Source organism: Harmonia axyridis, chromosome 4 (assembly GCF_914767665.1).
Source record: "Harmonia axyridis chromosome 4, icHarAxyr1.1, whole genome shotgun sequence".
Lineage (NCBI taxonomy): Eukaryota > Metazoa > Arthropoda > Insecta > Coleoptera > Coccinellidae > Harmonia > Harmonia axyridis.
The window spans coordinates 4,314,171-4,336,822 of record NC_059504.1 but is presented as its reverse complement, the minus strand read 5'-3'; the positions used below and the strand labels follow the sequence as shown (position 1 = coordinate 4,336,822).

The window sequence follows — 22,652 nt, the reverse complement described above, 5'->3', positions numbered from 1 at the left end:
AAGGGCCCCATTTGAAGAAAAATAAGATGCTACTTTATCAAGACAATGCGCCATGTCACAAATCAATGGCAAAATTGCATGATTTGGGCTTCGAATTGCTTCTGCATCCACCGTATTCGCCAGATCTGGCCCCCAGCGACTTTTTCCTGTTCTCAGACCTAAAAAAAAATGCTCGCTGGAAAGAAATTAAGCGACAATGAAAAGTAATCGCCGAAACTGAGGCTTATTTTGAAGGGAAAGACAAATCGTAATACAAAAATGATATCGAAAAGTTGGAAGATCGCTATAATCGCTGTATCGTCCTCGAAGGTAACTATGTTGAATAATAAAATCGAATTTTGACAAAAAAATGTGTGTCACTATGGTAAATTATCAATTGGCCTGTTACCAACCAATAAAAAATGTTTACATTTGTAATCTTACTTCATTAAAACATAAAATACAGATACGTTACGTAATACAAACAAACTTTTTAGTTCAATTAAAATCATATAATATTCCATAAAATCCAAAAGATTTATCCACCCAGTAACACTAATCGTATTTCATGGTATGCTTGGAAAGTTTTTTTTCATCAAATGATGAGGTCATAAGAGTAATTTACAAACCTTATTGAGTCTAACTTCAGGGAACTTCGATGTTCAGGGACACTTTACTGAATAATGAAGTATATTTCAAACCATAAAATTGTGTTTTTCTAATCAAACAGCAAAACTTATGCCAAAATAAAAAATCATTGAAAATTCACTTGATGAAATTCTTAACCGGCGTAGTCGCCATTTTGTCACACTAAATTTGTACAAATTCTTATTATGTATATTTCACCAATTCCATCCGAAGATGATCAAAGAAAATAATTAACTAAAAAAAAACAACGAGCACATTCAAATCGCCGAATTAAATTTCCAACGTTTTTTTGAAGTAATCTACACTACTTCAGCATTCTAAAATCCCGATAATTCAAGTCATTACCCCTTATGAATCTCCCTGCAGACTGGCTGTACCAAATATCCCCGAACCCCCTCATCCAGAACAGGAAATAGGAAAACCGGAAATATCCTCTGGAATATTCACTTTCATATTCATACATTTCAAATATCTCGAACTATCTAAGATATAGTGAAATATTTGTAACAGTAATTTTTCAGAAATACCCTATAACTCGAGAACGAATCTAAATATTTATGATCTGCCTTCTATACTCTCTTATTTTTTTTGTTTGTTATGTTTTCTAATAAAAAAAAGAAATCTGGGGTCCTTGAGGATTTTTTTCTCCAAGTCTTATAGTTCTCGAGATGCTTTCAGTGAGCATCGAATTTGGGACACCTTATACATTTCTCTCCAAGCATTCCAATCCAAAAGACGATTAAAGAAAAAAAAACATTTAAATCGCCAAATTAAATTTCCAACGTTTTTTTGAAGTAATCTACACTGGAATATATATAATTTCTGAAATGGTGTACTAATCGCCAAACTTAAAGCATTTTCGTGATCTACATACTCGAATCAATCAATAAAATGAATCGATGAATGAATTTTTTTCAATTTTCTAAGGGAAAAAAAAATTTTACGAAAATTTTTCGACAAAAAATTTTTCAGGTGATATCGAAATTAGGCTCATCACAATTTTTTTCATAAGAACCCTATCAACTCATGAACCGTCGAGTTATCACCCAAAGTATGGCATATTGCCGAAATTGTCATAAAAAAAGCTATCTAATGATGCAATAATATACTGGGTGTGCCATTTAAAATAAGGAAGTAGTAGTCTGTTTCCAGTATAACCGGAAGTTGTAGATATCTGAAAATATTTCAGGGAGAAAGATCATTGTCTCAAACCCCAACATACAAATTTTCATCACAAAATTATAATTAGTTTTCCATAAACGTCTAATAGGTGAATCACCCTGTATATCCCTGAAAGTCACCGTAAAAGCCAATTGTTGAGAGATCGAACTGACGTGTCGGTGTTAATCGGCTGTGTTCCGAAACGCCATGGTCGGGAATTTACCCTATGGAAAATTGGCGGTCCCTAGACCGTGCACGTGCAGCCTCCGAAGGGATTGAGCGAAACCGCGCTGCAGAAATTATATTAAACCGTTACCCGAATAATCCGGAGCGCGTTATATCTCCAGTCATCTCCCGTCGGCTTCCCGGGATAGGAAACAAAGTTACATTTCGTATTTCAGGGCTCAAATTAAATTTTAACAGGGGCGCGTAATTGAATGGTGAACTGCGCTTTATACGTTCCCTGCATTCCACTTATTTTCTCGCCTGATGCTCAGACCGCAAGTGAATATTCCAGAGGATATTTCCGGTTTTCCTATTTCCTGTTCTGGATGAGGGGGTTCGGGGATATTCGGTACAGCCAGTCTGCAGGGAGATTCATAAGGGGAAATGACCTGAATTATCGGGATTTTAGAATGCTGAAGTAGTGCAGATTACTTCAAAAAAACGTTGGAAATTTAATTTGTTTTTTTTTTTGGTGAATTATCATCTTTTGGATTGGAATGCTTGGATTGAAATGTATAGGATGTTCCATTGAAAGTACCTCGAGAATTATAAGACTTAGAGTGAAAATCTTCAAGGACGGGACTCTTTTTTCGAAACGTAGAGTAATAAACATAGATAGAGCGAGTATACGCAATTTTTACATGTCCCCAACATGGTAAGATTTCGTTGTCCCATTGTGATATTTTCAAATCCACAATTTTACTATATCAATACGAATGTATATTAGGTATATTAAATGAAATATATTTATTTCAGTGATTCCCGATTAAATATACAAAATTTGAATATTTGCAATCCGATATTTTTCTAATTGTCGAATTTACAATAAGCAGAATATTTATTATTCTCTTTATCTTCCTGCTGAAATTCAAGGTTTGGCAACTTTTGCTCTCCTAGTGTCATCGGTTGTTTCACGTAGTTTGAAGCGCTTGAATTTTGTTTTCTGTATTTCTGATATATTTAGGTATTTATTTCAATACATTTCGAGTTAATATGAAACGTTGATTCACTATGGGACATAAGAAGTGCATTTTTTGGGAATATACTCGAGAATTGAGTGAATTATCGTATCACTGATATGTTTTCATTTCCGCGCGCTTCATGTCAAATTTGATAGTTCATTTTGGGGACAAAATTTGCTTACTGAAAATGATGTACGCTCCCTCTATCTATGTTTATTACTCTGAGTTTCGAAATAATAATAGCGTATTCGACTGGCTGTACCAGTGCGAATTAATTCGAATTTTTGTAGAGCTAAATGACATAAGTAGCTCGAATTAATTCGCACTGGTGCAGCCAGTCGAATACGCTATAAGTTATCAGAAAGCTGATCATATATATTTTGATTCGTTCTGGAATTACAGGGTGTTTCTAAAAATGAAATTCAAAAACTTTTTTTTCAATAATTTTTATGGTTTATATCATAGGAATCGATTACCGTTTTAGAGATATGAAGGAGAGTTGGCGTTTCTTAAATGGTACACCCTATATTTTTCAACGCAGTTTTTAGCCGCATATTTGCCGAAAAATATCTCGATTTCGGTCTTTCAAAAATGTCATCCATTTCAAAGATATTGATTTTTTCGCTTTCGATGCTCAGACCTCAAGTGTATAGGTAAAAATCTGAAATTTTCCGAAAAAAAAAGGATGAAATTCCCGAGGCTGCAACTTCTCCTGGACCTAAGCTATGCCCTTAAAACCTCACTATGTTCCAGATCAGATCTCGATGTTCAAAAAACGATTTCATTTTATGGATCTGTGACGAATAATTTAGGAGATATAATGATTTTTGGATGGAAATTCAATTTTTTCCCAGATTTTGAGTTCGAATTTCCTGAAAACTGTAGGGTCTACGCAAAATCGGTGATCGGTGCTAGAATTGACGATCCCTGATTATCCGAATTTCGATCTCACTTTTTAATTTTTAGAAGTTGAACCTTTGTTTGAACGTTTGTGTATACTGGAGGAAAGAAAAAATGTATAGATTTGAATGTGTTAAACGTCTATATTTCTCTTGTAATCATAAATAAAAATAAATAAATAAATAAATAGCACACAGCAATCATTCAAAAACATTACGCTGGCTTATGATAATCACCGTAATAACTGTAAGGTATCTGATTTTGGTAAATCCTATCGTGTTCGTCCTCATGCTCCTCCTCATGTATTGTATGCACCTTAACAACAGGTTTCTCGTTTTCTTTATGGAATATCTTCTTGAGCGCAACGGAACCAACAATTATCAACGCCGCCTTACTGGCAATCAAAGCCTTAGCAGCTACAACCGCCAAAGTTTTCATAAAAATTGGACCAGTCATCCCAAAAATACCAAGAAGTACCATAAAAGCGTATTTGGCGTATCTTATTTCCCCCATCATTCCACCTTTGGAACCTCCACCTCCTCCAAAACCTCCCAAACCTCCTAGCAAGTTGCCACCACTGCTACCTCCACTTCCACCACCCCCTCCGCTGGCCTTGTCAGATTCCTCGTCGACCTCTTTATCTTTCCTCTTTTTGGACCTTGCCTCATCAGTTAGATCCAAGGACACGGTGTGGGTATCCAAGAAGTTATACAGGGTTGTAGTGAATCTGGCGAAAGGAGTTGAAGATCTCGAATCGCTGATGTTGGTAAATGGTTCAGAATTCCTCTGCAGCTCAATACCATCGAAAAGGGTTATGTTTGAATTGATGTACTTCTCTAGAACACTGGCAGCTTTGTCTGCAAAGCAGGATAGTCTGGATGGTGATTCTGTGCATTTTTTGATGACTCTCATCACTATTTTCTCTTCTGGGTCTACGTAGGAACTTAACACCATTGATCTGATGACCACACTAAGTATCACTAGAGTTTTCAACCACATTTTTTTTTCTTTGAACTAACTGCTTATTCTAAGGTGAGTATGAGTGATATGAATGAGCTCTGATACCAGATGAAAAACTATTTATACCTTGCACGTTTAAGATTGCATGTTGACTAATTGATTAGTAAATTGCAAAGTGTTTGATCTCACTTACATGATCCGATTTTCTTCAAGATCCGTGAGATGCATTGGATGCACTGACCGATTTTGCAGGTGGAAAATTATGGATGTTGAAAATTAATGAGAACTATTATAAGAGGTTTGAATAATATGATTTTCATGATTTCTATCCTAATTGACGTGAAAGAAAAAGTGAGTCCGGGACAATCAAAGACCAAAAATCAATAGATAAACGTATTGAAAGACAATGTCAGGTTTTCAAATGAAATTCCTTCTCTCAATTTATAGAATCTAATTAAATTTCGAATGTAACAGATTATCCAATAGGAATTGTACAATTTGAAATGATATTAATGGCATCACTGCATACAGGGTGATTCACCGGGACGTTTATGGAAAACTAATCCTAATTTTGGGCTGAAAATTTGCATATTGGGGTTTGAGACAATGATCTTTCTCCCTAAAATATTTCCAGATTTCTACAACTTTCGGTTATACCGAAAACAGACTACTATTCCTTATTTCAAATGGTCCACCCAGTATATAATTGCATCTTTAGATAGCTTTTTTTATGACAATTTTGGCAATATGCAATACCTTGGGCAAAAACTCAACGATTCATGAGTTAATAGGTTTCTTACGAAAAAAATGGAGACGATGAGAACTAACATTACTTTGAATATTTCGGCAGAAAAAGCTTTTTTCGAAAAAACTTTTTTCTTTTTCGATTCTGCAAATACGTAGTATCATAAGACTATTTTCGGTTTGGACCAAAAATGTACAGGGTGTCCATAAGAAGATCATGAATTTGGCCAACTCGAATTCATCAAAACTCTAGATTTTCAAAATAGAACCTATATTTTTTATTATTTCAATCGATTCTACGTACAAAAGCAATGGGGGTTACTTAAGCAAACCCTATACCTAAAATGAATAGTTCAAGAGTTATCGAGGAAGAACTTTAAATGAGGAAAAACCGCAATTTATAACTGTGTGGAGTAGTCTGTGACTTCCGGAAAACACATAAAGAAACTAAAATTCGATGTTTCCATGACTTAATTTGATATTTCAAGAATTGTTATGAATTATTCGTAATTGAAAATTGTATTGGTTTATGGATTTCTCAACAATCCCAACGAAAAATTGATTATAAATCATGAAATGTAAAATTTAGTTATACAAACATCGAATTTAAGTTCCTTGCTGTATTTTCACACAGTCACAGACTACTCCACATAGTTAAAAATTGCGGTTTTTCCTTATTTAAAGTTCTTCCTCGATAACTCTTAAAAAAAGTATTCATTTTAGGTATAGAGGTTGCTTAAGTAACCCCCACTATTTTTGTACGGAGAATCGATTGAAATAATAAAAATATAGGTTCTAATTTGAAAATCTTGAGTTTTGATGAATTTGAGTTGTCCACGTTCATTATCTTCTTACGAACACCCTGAACATTTTTGGTCCAAACCACAAACAGTCTTATAATACGACGTATTAAAAAACTGCGAATTTGAAACTATGGTTTATTATTTCCTCTTTTATGGCAAAATAAACAAAAATAGAATAGAATAGCAGCAATAACAAGCTACATACAATTCAACCTGAAATTGATTCCCTATAAAATTCATTCTCAATAGAAATAAAGACCAAATTGTTATGAGGAGATTAAGAATATCACATACCAAGCTGACACACGGCTACTTGATGTCATCAAATGTACCTCCTATGTGCGATCACTGTTCTGACACCTTTTTAAGTGTAGAACACCTTCTATTTCGATCTCCACATTATGGTGAACTTCAATGTTTCCTTTTTTGTGAATTTTTTATGTATTATTTGTTATGCCTAGAGGATATAAGTACATTGTACCTTGTGTCAATGGCCTAGCTGCTGAGACACGTTAATTTGAATAAAAAAAAACAAAAATTATAATGAATAAGATACTTATGAAAACGGTCAAAGATCAGCAGTAAACACATGGTAAGTATTCGAAGTAACTATAGTTATAAGTTATCCGAGTAATAATTATACAATTAATTGTATGTTGACAAAAGCTTCCGTGAAATTATTTCTTTAATTAGATTCCTTGATTTTTGCCTCATAAATTCATGGATCATTTTAGCCAGATTCAATTTCCAAGAAAAGTTACGGACGAATTGTCTTGATTGGTTTTTGAATTTCATATATTCCAAAACGTATAATCTGTAGATAGGTGAAAATTTGAGCGTTTTATCATTATTGAAAATAATAATATCCCTTTCCTACTATGAGATTTTTACTATAGACTCCTACTTTTGCACTTTCGCAAAATATATTCTTCAAGATAATAGTAGGTATTATATTGGTATCGAAGTTCATCCAGGAAACCGAATTTTCCACATGAAATATTCCTAGAAAGAGAAAATAATTCATTTAGAGCAGTACATCACGCAACGCGGAGAATGAGTTGATGAAGAGATATCATTCATAAAAGATGCATAATCTCAATAACTGTTTTTTTTTCATCTATTACTGTAAATATATATGGATAACGCAAAAGATAAGAACAATATTATGTATATTGTTTCTAACATTCAAATTTTAATTCCCTGAAGTTGTCATATTTAGTTTTTGAAGTTGGTTGATAAATCAATTAATAAACAATAATATATTCACCCAAAGTTGTGACATATGACCGGCTAGGTCACCTGACCTTACGCTTATGGACTTACCGTTTGACAAGATTAAAAATATAATTTATAAAAAAACGATCAAATCTAGAAAAGAACTGCAAATGGTGATAGTTCATGGTTTTGCTTCTCTTACTTCCATTGAACTCACTAATTTAGCAAAGAATATTCAGAAAAGGTGCCGCATGTGCTTGAAGGAAAATGGTCAACCTTTTGAATAATAATTTGATAGAATTTTTATGGTTTTTGAAAAGAATACGGGTTGTCTTCATATAATCAACTGTAGAAACTACGAAGCTATCTTCTCATAAAATTTAGTACAGATAGCTTAGTCAAAAATCATAGTACAAGAACCCAATCTATGACTTTTGAAGGAAAAAAATCAAATTTTAAGAATTTCATTATGTCAGAAAAACATTCAATCATAATACCAAAATATAGCACAAAGTCCCATCTGCATTCATTTCTTTATATTTTTTATTGTGTATTTTATCATAATAATGAATAAACTTCATAATTATCGCAATGTTCAGACCCAAAATTACTCTCAAGCATCAACCACTCAGTTTGAGAATCAAATTTACAATTTTCAAAGATGAAAAACCAAATTGTAAATATTAACGATGTAATAGCTTAGAATAAGTTCAAAAGGAAATAAAATAATATACCATAATACTTTCAAGCTTTATTGATATGCAAATCTTTCACAGCCCTTATTACAATACATATCATTATGTTGTACTTTAATAGTTAACAATATCACAGTTGTATCGCCATTTCAGCATCACTGGGATAAGGCCTCACGTAGAATCTGAATTCAGCTGAAAACATACTGAACGTGCTTTAACTCAATCAAAAATAAATAATATATTTAAATAATTCATTACTACTATATATAAAAATCTATAATAAACAACATGAATTAATAACAAATTTTCGCTACTACATTTCATAAAAAATAAGACAGGAGCTAGATTTGTTGAAATATTGACTGAATTCCCGGTTACCAACACTCTTACCTGTGTAGTAAACTCGAACACCCGTAACGAGAACAATAATAAGTTGAAATAATCCAACGATTAGATTTTGCGAATGGAAAATAGTGAAAATAACGGTGTCTGTAATATTTAAATTCATAATATAAAAATCAGGCTGACTCGAACAAAACTGCACATAGAAAAATTTAATTGTTGTAAATACAAAAAAAAATGATTGGAAAATCAATTTCAGTTAGTGTAAATCCATTCCAAATAAAATTAAAGAAGATAATTTTCAAAACTAATATATTTGAAATGATCTGAAATTTTGCATCAATAAGCGTTTTTCAAAATAGCCCTACCTGCATTTAGAAAATACCTTTGCTTTCAAACACTCAAAAACAATAATTTGAATTCAATATTTTCTGAATTTTTTCTCCTTCCTTCAAAGGCTCATAGAAATAGACAAATTTCCCAATTCTTCTATATTTAGCTATCAATATATTTTTGGTACAATTTATTGTGAAGCAAAGCTCATAATTAAATTTAATAAGTAGATTTCTCTATTGTATAACGTTATAAGTTGCTTCACTCTTTTTTTCAACCTGAAATATAATACTCGTCTGTCTTTCACAATTGCAATTATTACCTATATGAATGTAGTAGCCCCTCCACAACCCAAGCTACTAATAGAAAATTTGAGAAGCTGATAATATCAATTTATACTACTTTTCAATTAATCTAATTAGTTATTATTTATTATGTCATTTGATAAATTTAACATTTTTAAACCCCAAAATATCCAACATAGATAATCATTTGCACATAAAAATATTGTTTTTTTAGTTGGAAAATTTCAAGGCTTTTACATCAAAATATAAATAATGCAACAACTCATATAAATCAATCAATATCAGTTACTATATTATTACAATACAATTGGTATTTTGTAAATCACAAGTTCAAAGGTTGTAAGATCAACTAATATAACTCAATTTGATGAAAAATTCGCTTTAGGAAAAAATATAAATAAATGAGTACTTGAAAATTCAAAGAATGATTCTTTGAAAACAAACAAGGGGCCTTTATAAAAAATGTTCATCCGCCTAAACTGCTGCGATACAGCCACCAAAAAAAGACTCCAAAAAGTCAAATTTTTATTTTCTCTTCAAAACAAAAAAGTTATAAAAAAAGAATTAAGTGGACATATTCTGAAAACCAGACGACATTCAAAAAAATAGATTGTTCAAAGGCGAAAAACACCCCTAAACCTTATTTCCTTTTTCATATCGTACCATTAAAAAATTCTTTCTAGATAGCTTGATTCATCCTAAACATATGAGATCCTTTGGAATTTTTTCGCAAAAATTAACAATTCCTGAAAAAAATATATCAACAAGTGCATGGTGGCTAAATAATTTTTTCCATATGTAAAAGATCCCCTAGTTATCGACAAGAATCATTCCTTGAATTGTTTTTGCACCCTGTATCATTTTAAATTCACCCTAAATTTCGGAACTCCAATGAAATTTAATTTTTTATTTTACAGGGTTAGTTAGAACAATTTAGAGGGGCACTACAGGGATATCAAAAACCGTTAGAAATACAGGGTGGCTTAAATTACAAAAAAGTTGCCTTATTTAAGGATTAGTGTGTTGGTCTTAACAGATCCGAAATATCTCCAATGGTTCTGAAGATATCTCGAAAAAACTGAAATTCGAGATTTCATTTTTTTCTGTATAACCCATTTGTTTCTGGAGATAACTCCACGAAATTTGGTTCATAACCATTACCCAATATAGAGATACTAATGGTGTCTTCAGATTTTTTCTGTTTTCCATTGTTTCAGAGACTTGATAGTCAAGTGATGACTTCACATAACAACTCTTCAAATTAGAGTACCTAGACTCGATATTTTTGTAGAGTGTGATAGATTGTTTAAATTTGAATTTTTTTTCTTCATCACCTCATAAGAAAAACCAATATGGCATCTATAAGAAAAAAAAATTGACTATCGCGTCTCTGAAACAATGGAAAACAGAAAAAATCTGACGACACAATTTCGTGGAGTTATCTCCAAAAACAAATAAGTTATACAGAAAAAAAGAAAATTTCGATTTTTTGGAATATCTCAGGAACCATTGGAGATATTTCGAATATGTTCACACCAACACACTCATCCCTAACTAACGCAACATTTTTGTAATTTAAGCCACCCTGTATCTCTAACGGTTTTCGATATCCCGGTAGTGGCCCTCTAAATACCCTCTAACCCTGTATATGACCTATTATCTCACTCAACATGGAAAAAGTTTTAAAAATAAAGAAATAAATAAAGAGAATTATTACTCGGAATAATTTTTATGTAGGAAAAATATCATTAATTATAGAAAATCTTCCTTCCTAAATGTCATTTTTCGTATTCCTATAAAATTGATAATGCTTAGTGAAAATCCAATTTGAGAAAAATATTAATTCATATCAAAATAGAGGTTGCACTTCATCACACTAAAATCAATTTAAATATTTTAATTGAAAATAAAGATTCCACTCATTATACCATCACCAAAAGAAATTATATTATTTGAAATTCTTATTTGCAAAAATCTAACTAAGAGTATTTTCACGATAGTATTTTGTCAAGAATCAGTCTTCTCTATAACAGAAATTGTACTTTATATCGCTTCTTAAGATTTTGTGACATTTCATTCTTGAGCCTTGATGGTTTAAATTATGGTAACCCTTCATTTCCATTAATTATCTAATCACCCACTACACAATATTCAACAATTAGAAAAATACTGAAACCATCAAAAAATACTTCGAATATAATATAATGCTAGTAGAAATATAATTATAAAATGGTATTCATCAATAAAAATGTTGAATGTAAAAATAGAGAAGAAAGAGAAGAATTGTAAAATGTAAAAATTATTTCTCAAGTGTGATATTGAAGAATCCAAGATATATCAATGAAACATCAGATTATCAAGAAAAATGGAGAAAACTAATAAAATTGGGCATCACAATATTCAGAAATCAACTTTAAATAAATTATGTAGTTTCAATTTTTCACAATGTTCAACTACTTCAGTTTTCTCTATTTTACTTGTACCAAAGCATTCAAATCAGAAATAGTGAAAAAATTTATTTTTTTGCCTGTAGTGTACAAGAGATGAAGGCAAGTCATCTATACAACATCTGATTTGTCGTAATCTGACATACGACTTTCCAAACTCTCTAAAGACGTCGCAGTTGACAATTTATCACCCATATTCTGTCGAATCTTGTCAATATCGATAGTACCATCTGGTAAAACTTGGGTAGGTGGTGGTGGAGAAGTCGGATTCTCAGAATTTAGAGCAGCAACTTTCAATAAAACTTTATGCGACTCCCTTGCCTCGGCTAGGAAAATGCTCTCTTTGATTTCTTTGCTATTATACTGATACATCTTATCGTAGATCACGCCGTGTAAACCCAATTCTTTGAGGAATTTTATGGTATCTGGATTAGAGTTATCGTCACCCCAACAAAATATAATGAGATCTCTGCTTGTTGCATGACGTATCTGAAAATAAAAACATATTTGTTAGAGTCAGACTGTAAGTTTAATTCATGATAATGAACTCAATTATAGCGTTATTAAAAATCTGTCTTAGAATTAAAAAAATTCTATTACTCACCAGAGAAGGATCCCTGAGCAAATCCTCTGTGTGAACATTGATACCCAAAATTTCAATCATGGTTGAATACTGTGCTGCAGACCTTATCGACCAGCATCTTGGATCAAAATATTTAGGATACATGATAGTCTCTCCTTGTGTCAGGAACATCACAGGATACTTATTTTGCTTCATTCTGAAATAATTGATTTCAAATATTCAAACAATTTTCATAACCACAAATAAAAATAATTTTTCATGTGAAAGTTCAAATATTAAATTAAAAAGGCACCTTCCCTTCATGTGGGTGTTCCCTTTAGAAATGATATTCAACTTACCTTATCATCGAGCAAACATCTGCGTTGAAACAGGAAAACACAATCCTCCTCTTGCCGCCATATTTCAAAACCACTTCCAGAATGGTGTCCAAGTAGAGATTGAGATCGGTAGGATGATAGAGTTCATAGGATTCATCGTACAATTGCATGGTCCATTTTATCTCGATGTTGAAACCCACGTGGGGACTCAATACCTCCAGCACCTGCTGTAAGGTTGGGAAAGGTTGATGCTCCTCCTGATCGTCATCGAAAAATCTGGGGTTTTTCGATTTTCCTTCTGAGAGATGGTACACCTGAAAGGGTATTAATTAGGTAGAGGTATTTTTCGAAAATTGTTATGAAAATCAAATAAAAATGATCATAAGCCTACAATGTTATCCCATTTGTTACTTAAATAATTGTTTTTGTTTCTTGATAATTTTTTTGTTTGTCCTTTCTGTCTTTTCGTTCATTGATTGGTATGCTAAGTTTAAATGTGGTGAAATGAGCACCGAAGACGGCGAACGCAGTGGACGCCCAAAAGAGGCTGTCACCGACGAAAAATCAAAAGAGTTCACAAAATAATTCTGAATGACTGTAAAGAAAAGTTGATCGAGATAGCAGAAATTGTGAAGTTATCATCTGAACGTGTACATCATATCTTTCACGAATATTTGTACATGAGTAAACTGTGTGCAAAATGGGTGCCGCGGGAGCTCACAATCGATCAAAAGCAACAACGTGTTAATGATTCTGAGTAGTGTTTGAAGCTGTTCAAGTGCAATAAACCTGAATTTTTGCGTCGATCTGTGACAATGGATGGAACATGGCTCCACCATTTCACTCAGGAGTCCAATCGACAGTCAGCTGAGTGGACTGCACACGATGAACCGAATCCAAAACGAGGAAAAACACAACAGTCAGCTGGCAAGGTTATGGCATCAGTATTCTGGGATGCGCAAGGTATAATATTCATTGATTACCTCCAAAAGGGCCAGACCATCAACAGCGATTATTATATAGCGTTATTGGATCGTTTAAAGGATGAAATCGCTAAAAAACGGCCCCATTTTAAGAAAAAAAAGGTGCTGTTTCATCAAAAGAATGCTCGCTGGAAAGAAATTTAGCGCCAATGAAAAGTAATCGCCGAAACTGAGGCCTATTTTGAAGCGAAAGACAAATCGTACTACAAAAATGGTATCGAAAAGTTGGAAGATCGCTGTATCGCCCTCAAAGGCAACTATGTTGAATAATAAAATCGAATTTTGCCAAAAAAATTTGTTTTACTATGGTAGACCGGGGACTTTCCAATTGACCTGTTAAACTTTTCGAATCTTCAGTCTCTATTCCATTTTCAAATGCTATTATAAATTTCGGAATGTAAATTTATAAAATTTCAATCGAGATCACAACTTTTCTACCTGGAACGATTCTAGAACTTCATTGCAGGAAATAACCATAAATAAACTGTATTATATGGGAAAATGGAACTTCAAATCGATAAACTTCAATTTCAACGAATTTTAATAGACAAAATACCAATTATTTCACCACATTGCGGTTTCAACGATCGATTTCATGTTCATAGCACCAGTAATAAAGAAGTTATGAGAACTTTTCATTTCAGGTCATCTTCCAATTTTCTCTTATAGCATGAAAACAGTTTGATTCATGAGCTAGCGGTTTTCACCAAACTAATTCTCTCAAAAATCGATTCCGAAAATGTGCCATTCATTATTTTCTAGCTCAAAGAGATTATGACAACGAATTTGGGACACCCGATACAATTATTCATGCCACACCCTGTATACGTCCGATACTATTACGTATCAAAAGACCTTGAACCAGGTATTTTTTTCTAATTATTTGTAGTCGATCACCTGGAGCAAATGTCTCTAGGTAGGTATATTTCGCCATTCTGAATGTCAGCCAAGGTTGTTGTTTACATACGGTGCAAAGTACCAAGTATCCGGCAGGCCATACCGCAAGGCGATAGCTATGCATTCGTAATTTGGAGGTCGACTAGGAGTTTCCCAACAGATGGATCGATTCCAAAATATTGCAGTGTGGCGAGCAAATTTATGTCACATCACGAAAACCATTGTGAACGTTTGTGGGAAATCCACAACAGAATATTTCAACTCGATAAAAATAAACATTTTTAATTTCCACAGATGTTTTATTATTTCAAGAATTGTTTCGCCGTCTTAGAGGCTTTGTCAAGAATTAATCACATCACGAAATGTTTCTTTTCAAAATACATTTTCAACACCGTACTAACATCTTGTCAACATAGGGTTATACCCATTTTTTTTTATTGAATTTGTTTTATTAAATTGAGTTCTTCGTAGGAATTTTCTTGATTCATTTATCAATTTATCCCAGGAGCTGTGGTTCCAACAAGGCGGCGCAACATGTCACACAGCTCGTGCCGCAATCGATTTATTGAAAGATACGTTTTGTGACCGCCCGAGTGACCGCCTAATTTCACGTTTTGGACCTGTGAATTGGCCTCCAAGATCTTGTGATTTAACACCGCTAGCATACTTTCTGTGGGGCTATGTAAAGTCATTGACCTATGCGGATAAGCTACAAACCCTTGACCATTTGGAAGACAACATTCGCCGTGTTATTGCCGATATACGGCCACAAATGTTGGAAAAAGTCATCGAAAATTGGACGTCCAGATTGGACTACATCCGAGCCAGCCGTGGCGGTCATATGCCAGAAATCATATTTAAAATGTAATGCCACAAGATTATCTTGCGGATAAATAAACTTCATGTCAATCGAATAATCCATCGTTGTTTTATTGCAATTTAAAGTTCTATAGCTCTAAAAAAACACCCTTTATTAGGGATTCGAAAATAATTTAGTTATATTATAGGTCCTCTCATTTTTGGTATATACAGGGTGATAGCCCGCGATAGCCTATTAGACGTTTATGGAAAACTTATCATAATTTTGTGCTGAAAATTTGCATGTTGAGGTTTGAGAAGATGATCTTTCTCCCTAAATATTTTCAGATCTCTACAACTTCGGGTTATACCGAAAACAGACTACTACATCTTATTTCAAACGGCACACCCAGTATATTAATGCATAATTAAATAGTTAAAAACTCAACGATTCATAAGTTAATGGTATTCTTATAAAAGAAATGGTAGCAACGTGGGCTCACATTTTTTTAATGTCTGCAAAAAATGTTTTTTTTTAAACCTTGTGAATTTTCGATCCTGTCCATACGTAGTCTTATGAGACTGTTTGCGGTTTGAACCTGAAATGTACAGGTTGTCCATGAGAAGATCATGAACTTGGACAACTCAAAGTCGTCAAAACTCAGAATTTTCAAATTACAACCTATATTTTTTATTATTTCAGTCAATGCTACGTATAAGAGTTGAAGTTATTTAAACAAACTCTATACCTTAAATAAACTTTAAGAGTTAGCGAGGAAGAACTTGAAAAAAAGCAAAAATTACAATTTCTGAGTGAAGTAGTCTGGTACTTTTTTGACATGACAGAATTATGAGAAGTATTGAAGGAATTCAGCTGATTCTTTTCGACGAAGGCATGTGAAGTTATTGCTTCAAATTAAAACATTTCAAATAATGAAAATAAACAGATAAAAACGTGCTTGAAGGAGAACTCCAAAGCGAATCATGCATAAATAAAATCATTTACGCAAACCCTGGCCAATTCTAACACAAACTATCGCATTTTTGAGCAAACAGATAGATTATTATTATTGCGAAAACAAAATAACACAGGATATATTGCAAGAATATCTACACGAGCTAGGAATTTAATGCTGATTTGTGATAAAGTATATCGCTATCGTGACAACAAAATTCACGTTGATACGGAACAAATAGATGCAATTCCAATGAAATGTACAATTGCGAATTGCATCTTCTGAAAATCATTTCATAATGTTTCTTTTTGTTTCCTTATTCAGAGATTATGATCGTTCGTAGAATAAAACTGGAATATCCCTGAGATTTTCATTTTCTTCATTTGGTGGTGAGCGGAATCTGCTTCCTTATACGCTTAAAATCCACACCTTGAAAGTTTCAAGCATTTCAGTTGGAAGTAATTATACAAGGTGTTTCATCATATAACGGTTAAGCGCTGAAATTTTCGAATTGTTTTCCGACACAGTATCATTAGGCTCCATTAGAGCTACATTCTCAAATGGTTAGGAAATACACAGGGTGTACCAAAAAAGTGTGAATGACCCAATGTTTTTCATTATGGAGCACCCTGTTTTTTATTGAATTTTTAGATTACATGGAATAAAATAATCTAATTTAAGACTTTCTAACAATTAAACACAATTTAACAATTTGTAAACGTTGTTAAAGCGCATATCTTTCTATGTTTCAATGGAATAACCTACTGAACAAAAATAACATAAGAAATGTTCAAAAATAATATACAGTGTTGCCATTAAAAAAAAACATTTTATATTGTATAATTCCTATTGGAAAACCCTACATATCAAAATTTTCATTATTGCATTGCTGGAGTGTTAATCGTTACGATTAGTTGGAGTTTAATCTTTATTATCTTCAATTGAGGATTAAGTACGAAGTCTGGAATTTGTAGTGGAATCTAATGATAACGCTCAATAGCTTTACAACCTTGACATGTATGTATATTCGATACGAAATATTGCAAGATTTCATTTTTCAACTTTCAAATTCGGCATCAGCTGATGAAATAATCTCAACAACAACAAAAATATGCTTGATTTAATTTTCTAGGAGAAGAATAAGCGTTGTTGTGGAAAAAACACTTCAAATTTTACAGTATTTTTCGAGTGATCGATCCCTGAAAAGATTGAGGTTGAGATTCTGTTAAAATTTTACCACTTTGGTGTCTTCTGGCAGATATTAGGCCAATTGAAGAGTCCCGGAAACGAATCCAAAGCGAGGAAAAACACAATACTAGCTGGCAAGGTTATGGCATCAGTATTCTGGTATGCGCAAGGTATAATATTCATTGATTACCACCAAAAGGGCCAGACCATCAACAGTGATTATTATATAGAGTGATTGGATCGTTTGAAGGATGGAATCGTTGAAAAACGGCCTCATTTGAAGAAGAAAAAACGTGCTGTTTCATCAAGACAATGCGCCGTGTCACAAATCAATTAAAACAATGGCAAAATTGCATGAATTGGGCTTCGAATTGCTTCTGCATCCACCGTATTCGCCAGATCTGGTCCCCAGCGACTTTTTCCTTCTCTCAGACCTCAAAAGAATGCTCGCTGGAAAGGAATTTAGCGCCAATGAAGAAGTAATCGCCGAAACTGAGGCCTATTTTGAAGCGAGAGACAAATCATACTACAAAAATGGTATCGAAAAGTTGAAAGATCGCTATAATCGCTGTATCGCCCTCGAAGGCAACTATGTTGAATAATAAAATCGAATTTTGCCAAAAAAAAAGTGTTTTACTATGGTAGACCGGGGACTTTTCAATTGGGCTGTTACATTATTCAAAAATTGTGTGTTAACCGAATGAACCGCTAGCTCTAACGCTATTACCGTGTTCCCCATTTTGATTCAAGCACTAGGGCGAAATTGAACTACGCACAAGGACGTATGCATTCAAGATGTGGTCAAGGTTGCAACAATAAACAAACAAGAGAACTGGGACAGTTCACTGATCCAGCGTTCGAAAATGAGAGTACGATGTCCCCTACAGTTCACACATACTATGGGGGAACAATGACATTGACGTGGCCCCCCTGATCATTATTTTCTTCACATCATTGCTAAACCTATCCGGCAATTTCATACTGAATTCACATTTCCGCCACTACAATTTCTAAAGAATAGGCTTGATGGGTAGATGAAAAACTTATTTCAGCAATAAACTCGAACACTCTTTTCTATCTAATTTGAATCTAGCGCCAAAAATACTCATAACCTTCATTGGAATAAAAGAAAAAACTCCAGGCAAATGTGAAAATAAATTCCTTTCATTATACAATTTCTACAGGTTGTATCGCTTTTTCTAAAGTAAACTTTCTCCATTAACTCGAATAGACTCAATCAACATAAGTATATGAAAATAAAATATTTTCTCTATTTCAGTATCGTAATGAGTTCATTACAGTTCTAAAAACAATATAATGTAATGAACTCATTACAGCATCGTTTTCAGATATATTTTTCGTGTGGTTGCCTATGCTGACTTCCAATCCTATCAAATTTCAACAAATGTCAATAATTGTCAATATAATATAATTTGGGGATATAGTGAAATGGTTTGCTACATTATTCGCAAATTCTCTTAATTCTGGTAGTGTTTAATCGATTTCGTCAGACATAATTCACGAATTTAATGGGTAATTGTAAATTATGTCTAAATTCGAAACATACGATTCATATTTAAATTCCGTAATGTGTCAATTTTCGTAACAGTCACACCAACTGCCAAGATACAATACAAAAGTCACTAGGATATATAATCTGAATTTTTCATTGAATTTTGACAATTTTTGGCAAAACTTGACTGAAATAGAGAAAATATCGTATAAAACTCGTTGCAGAAGACAATTCCAACACTCATGCGTTCCAAAACTCGCTCCTTCGTCGCTCGTTTTCGAATTTCGCATTCGTGTTGGAATAGGAGCCCATTCTGCAACTTGTTTTAGAATATACTAATTGGATGTTAATTTATAGTCGATAAAAGGGATGATTAACTTTCAAAATGGATTCTTAAATGACACAAAAGATTTTTCTATAAATTATAATGACTTCCAAATGAGCATTTCGACAGTGTTTTACTCAACTCAAAATTTCAGATAAATTTTAGAAGATATCACCTCGCAAATTTTCGAAACATTGAATCTGGTAAATGCGTTTGTGAAAAACCATTAACATAATGAGGAAACAATTAAAGTTAGTTTCATTTTTCTCAGAACTGAAATATCTCAATACTTCATTTCGAAATAATCGTTAAATAATTACTAAAACATAATGAAATGTAAGCATTATTGAGCGATGTTTATGTCACGGTAAAGCTAAATTCTATGAGATAAGAGAAAATAATGAGTCTAGTATTAAATGTGCTTCTTTTTAGATTAAAATTGTAGATTTTCTAATACGATGTTAACTCGCCAAAATTTCATTGAATTACCAAATAAAAAATAGTAATCATGACCCACATACTATTGAAGAACTGAAAAAATCGATTGAATGAATTCCAAGGCTGTAATGTAATTGTTCAATCATATCCAAATAAAATGTTTCCAATTCCAACCACAAATGCATTGTATAAACGAGATTGTTATATAGATTTTGTAGGATCATCAAAAGATAAGTTTTCTATTGGAATTGATTAAATGAAGACAATGAAACAATGGGTAACCTTTTATCATTTTTCATGCTGAAAGATTGAAAATTGTATTATCATTGAAATATAGATCCGCATTCAACTTGATATCTTATTCTTTCGTAGTTTAATTTGGTTTATTTATCGATCATTCGAAATAGGATATAGGGAACATGCATAAAATGAAAACAAATGGAATAGTTTTTTCCATTAGCAATTGATAATGATGAAAAAATTCAAATCTACTCTCAAATTTTGAATATTTGTTGAATGATTGAAAACAAATGAAGAATATATCGCTAAAAACACTTTGCAGAAATTCTTAGCACATCATATTTCAATACATATTAAAATGAGGATATATTTAAAAAATACATCCAAACAAGCATGTTATTTTCAGATAACTTAAAATATTCGGTATTATGCATTTTCCACTCTATCTATTTCAATAGTATCTATTTCTGTGTTTTGGCAGACAATGGCAAAATCAAATGCCAAGAAACAAAGTATGGAGTTAGAATTTGCTCACTGAAATTTGGTAAATGCTTAATGAAAATTTGTTGTATTAGAGATTAACTTCTAATAAATGCATACAGAAAAAGTGAGCAGAAATAAAATTATATCATTTCAATAAGAATAAAAAAATGGGCAATTTGCCATGAGATTTTTTTCGTAGTGCCTTTATATTTATATTTTGTAATCGTACTCACCTTCAGCATCCTTAGTTGGTCAAATGTGAGCTCTTTCACTGGCAACTCTAGCATATCAGATTCGGTCATATTATTTTTCTTTTTCATTGCAATACAAACATGGAAATCATGATAAATAATAGGAATCATGTCTTTACTCAGCTGAACATCAAACTCAACATAATCTGCCCCAAAATGGATGGCATTTTTCATGCTAGCTATAGTATTTTCCCTCACTTCTGCACAATTCTGGGTTTTGAAGCTAGATCCAGAGCCTCTGTGTCCTACATCAAGTCCTGCTCTTCGTCTGTCCCAGTGTCTTTGATAGGTTCTACTCATATCACAGGGAAAGGGCAATGGTTTTATCACAAGGTAATTTACACGAATTTGTCCTAATGGTCTTTGTTTGGTACTTGTAACAGGAAGGACTGCTGATCCTTCGCTCTGTTGCAATGTACTCGGTAACAAGTAGCTGAACCCAGCATGATATGGGGGTTCTCCTTCGGAACTTTGTGAGCTATAAATGTATAAATCAATCAAGAAAGCAATATTGTTGGGAAAAAGCACAGTTGATTGAAATATAAGCATTTCATCTTCGTGGTATTCCTTTCCAAATTGTTCCTGAACATGAAAACTAGGATCTTCATCATCCAAACTTGCTACTTCTGTATAAGAATGCTTTGGGCCATTTTCAATATCCAATGTATCAGTACTTCTTGAATCATCAAATCCTAAAGAATTATTACTTGTATTATTATTATTTTGATGACGTTGCAAAGTCACAGGAGTCACTTTAATAAAAATTCTTCTTTTCAAATATTTAGGTCTCCAAAGAGTTAAAGGATTATTACATAATTTCAATTGTATAACCGTTTCCTTGTTCAACCATCCTCTATCTATTTTCTCTTGAGAATGTATTTGCCCATAACACAAGGGTACGTCATCCTTAGTGGGACTGATCCCATCAGTATCTATAACTCTAGGATGAATTGCTGTTTCCCAATTTCTCACAATTACTTGGAGACCAGGTTCAATAACAACACATACACAAAACCTATACTCCACCTTTTTGTTGTCAGGTATGTCCAAACAAATGGACCAAATATCTGACTCTTCTTTCTCGAGTGGAACACATTTATTGGGTTGCCAGTTTCCTAGCTCATCTGAACTACCAGTAACACATAATGTTTCTTCAGGATTCAAAGGTGGAACAATTGCTCTGAACAACCATTTTTTGTAAATAAATTTAGACGATAAGTTGAGAGACTCACTGGGGTTTTCATCTTTGTGATATCTCGCCTGTGCGTTCTCTGGGTCTTCTAAAAAGAACCAACGCTGCATCTTCTCAATTTTCAAATACGAACACCTTTATTTAAATATATCACAGATTTTTATTCTCACTAAGAGTGGCAAGGAAAAAGCAGAAGTAGTTGAATGAAAAAACCTATTTCTTCACTCAATAATATTAAAATATCGAGAAAAATCATGGTCACCTAAGTGATGAAAAGCGCACACACATTATGTTAATTTTCATTTGGTCTTTTAAAAATACTCTAATTCGACAATACTAATACGGATTTACGTGTCCTCCGAAATGTTAAAAACAGTCACAAAGGTATACCGCCACAAAAACTAAAAGAAGTTAACACTCAATAATATTATAATATGAGAACACAACTTTCCATTCAACTAACGACTACTCAATCGAACATATTTTGACAGATCATAGAGCAGTAGTAAACACTCATTGAATAGAAACCAGAAAACCATAAAATTGCCACCAATAGGACCACAGTTTATAAACCACTCAAAACAGACTGCGCGTCCTAGACTATTTTATTTTTACAGCATTTTCGATTCTGCGCATCACCTACCGTTAGCTCAGCATCATAAAAATTAGATTTCAAAGTTTTGTACTAATTTTTAGATTTATTTAATTCATTTTATTGTGTTTAATACAATTTTTGGTATTTAGCATAGCATCTTCAGTATGCATAGAT

At 32.9% G+C, this 22,652-nt stretch overlaps 2 protein-coding genes across 2 annotated transcripts; both read right to left on the bottom strand.

Annotated features, from left to right (window-relative positions):
- Positions 1-4,088: 4,088 nt before the first annotated feature.
- Positions 4,089-4,895, bottom strand: LOC123677767. Its single transcript, XM_045614464.1, has one exon. It carries the CDS (start codon positions 4,872-4,874, stop codon positions 4,089-4,091), a length of 786 nt encoding a protein of 261 aa, XP_045470420.1. The 5' UTR covers positions 4,875-4,895.
- Positions 4,896-8,335: 3,440 nt separating this feature from the next.
- LOC123677613 (glycerophosphocholine phosphodiesterase GPCPD1-like) lies at positions 8,336-22,456 on the bottom strand. The gene is made up of 4 exons (XM_045614249.1): positions 20,674-22,456; positions 12,641-12,933; positions 12,324-12,498; positions 8,336-12,208 (listed from the first exon to the last, which is right to left on the bottom strand). The coding sequence occupies exons 1-4, from the start codon at positions 21,991-21,993 to the stop codon at positions 11,831-11,833; spliced, it is 2,166 nt and encodes a 721-aa protein (XP_045470205.1). The 5' UTR covers positions 21,994-22,456; the 3' UTR covers positions 8,336-11,830.
- Positions 22,457-22,652: the final 196 nt, after the last annotated feature.

Excerpts from the sequence above, each read along its gene's own strand:
- LOC123677767 (XM_045614464.1), bottom strand. The coding sequence starts at position 4,874 with ATGTGGTTGAAAACTCTAGTGATACTTAGTGTGGTCATCAGATCAATG.
- LOC123677613 (XM_045614249.1), bottom strand. The coding sequence starts at position 21,993 with ATGCAGCGTTGGTTCTTTTTAGAAGACCCAGAGAACGCACAGGCGAGA. Across the intron at positions 12,934-20,673 it reads ACCAACTAAGGATGCTGAAG|GTGTACCATCTCTCAGAAGG; the intron begins GTGAGTACGATT and ends ATACCCTTTCAG. Across the intron at positions 12,499-12,640 it reads GATGTTTGCTCGATGATAAG|AATGAAGCAAAATAAGTATC; the intron begins GTAAGTTGAATA and ends CAATTATTTCAG.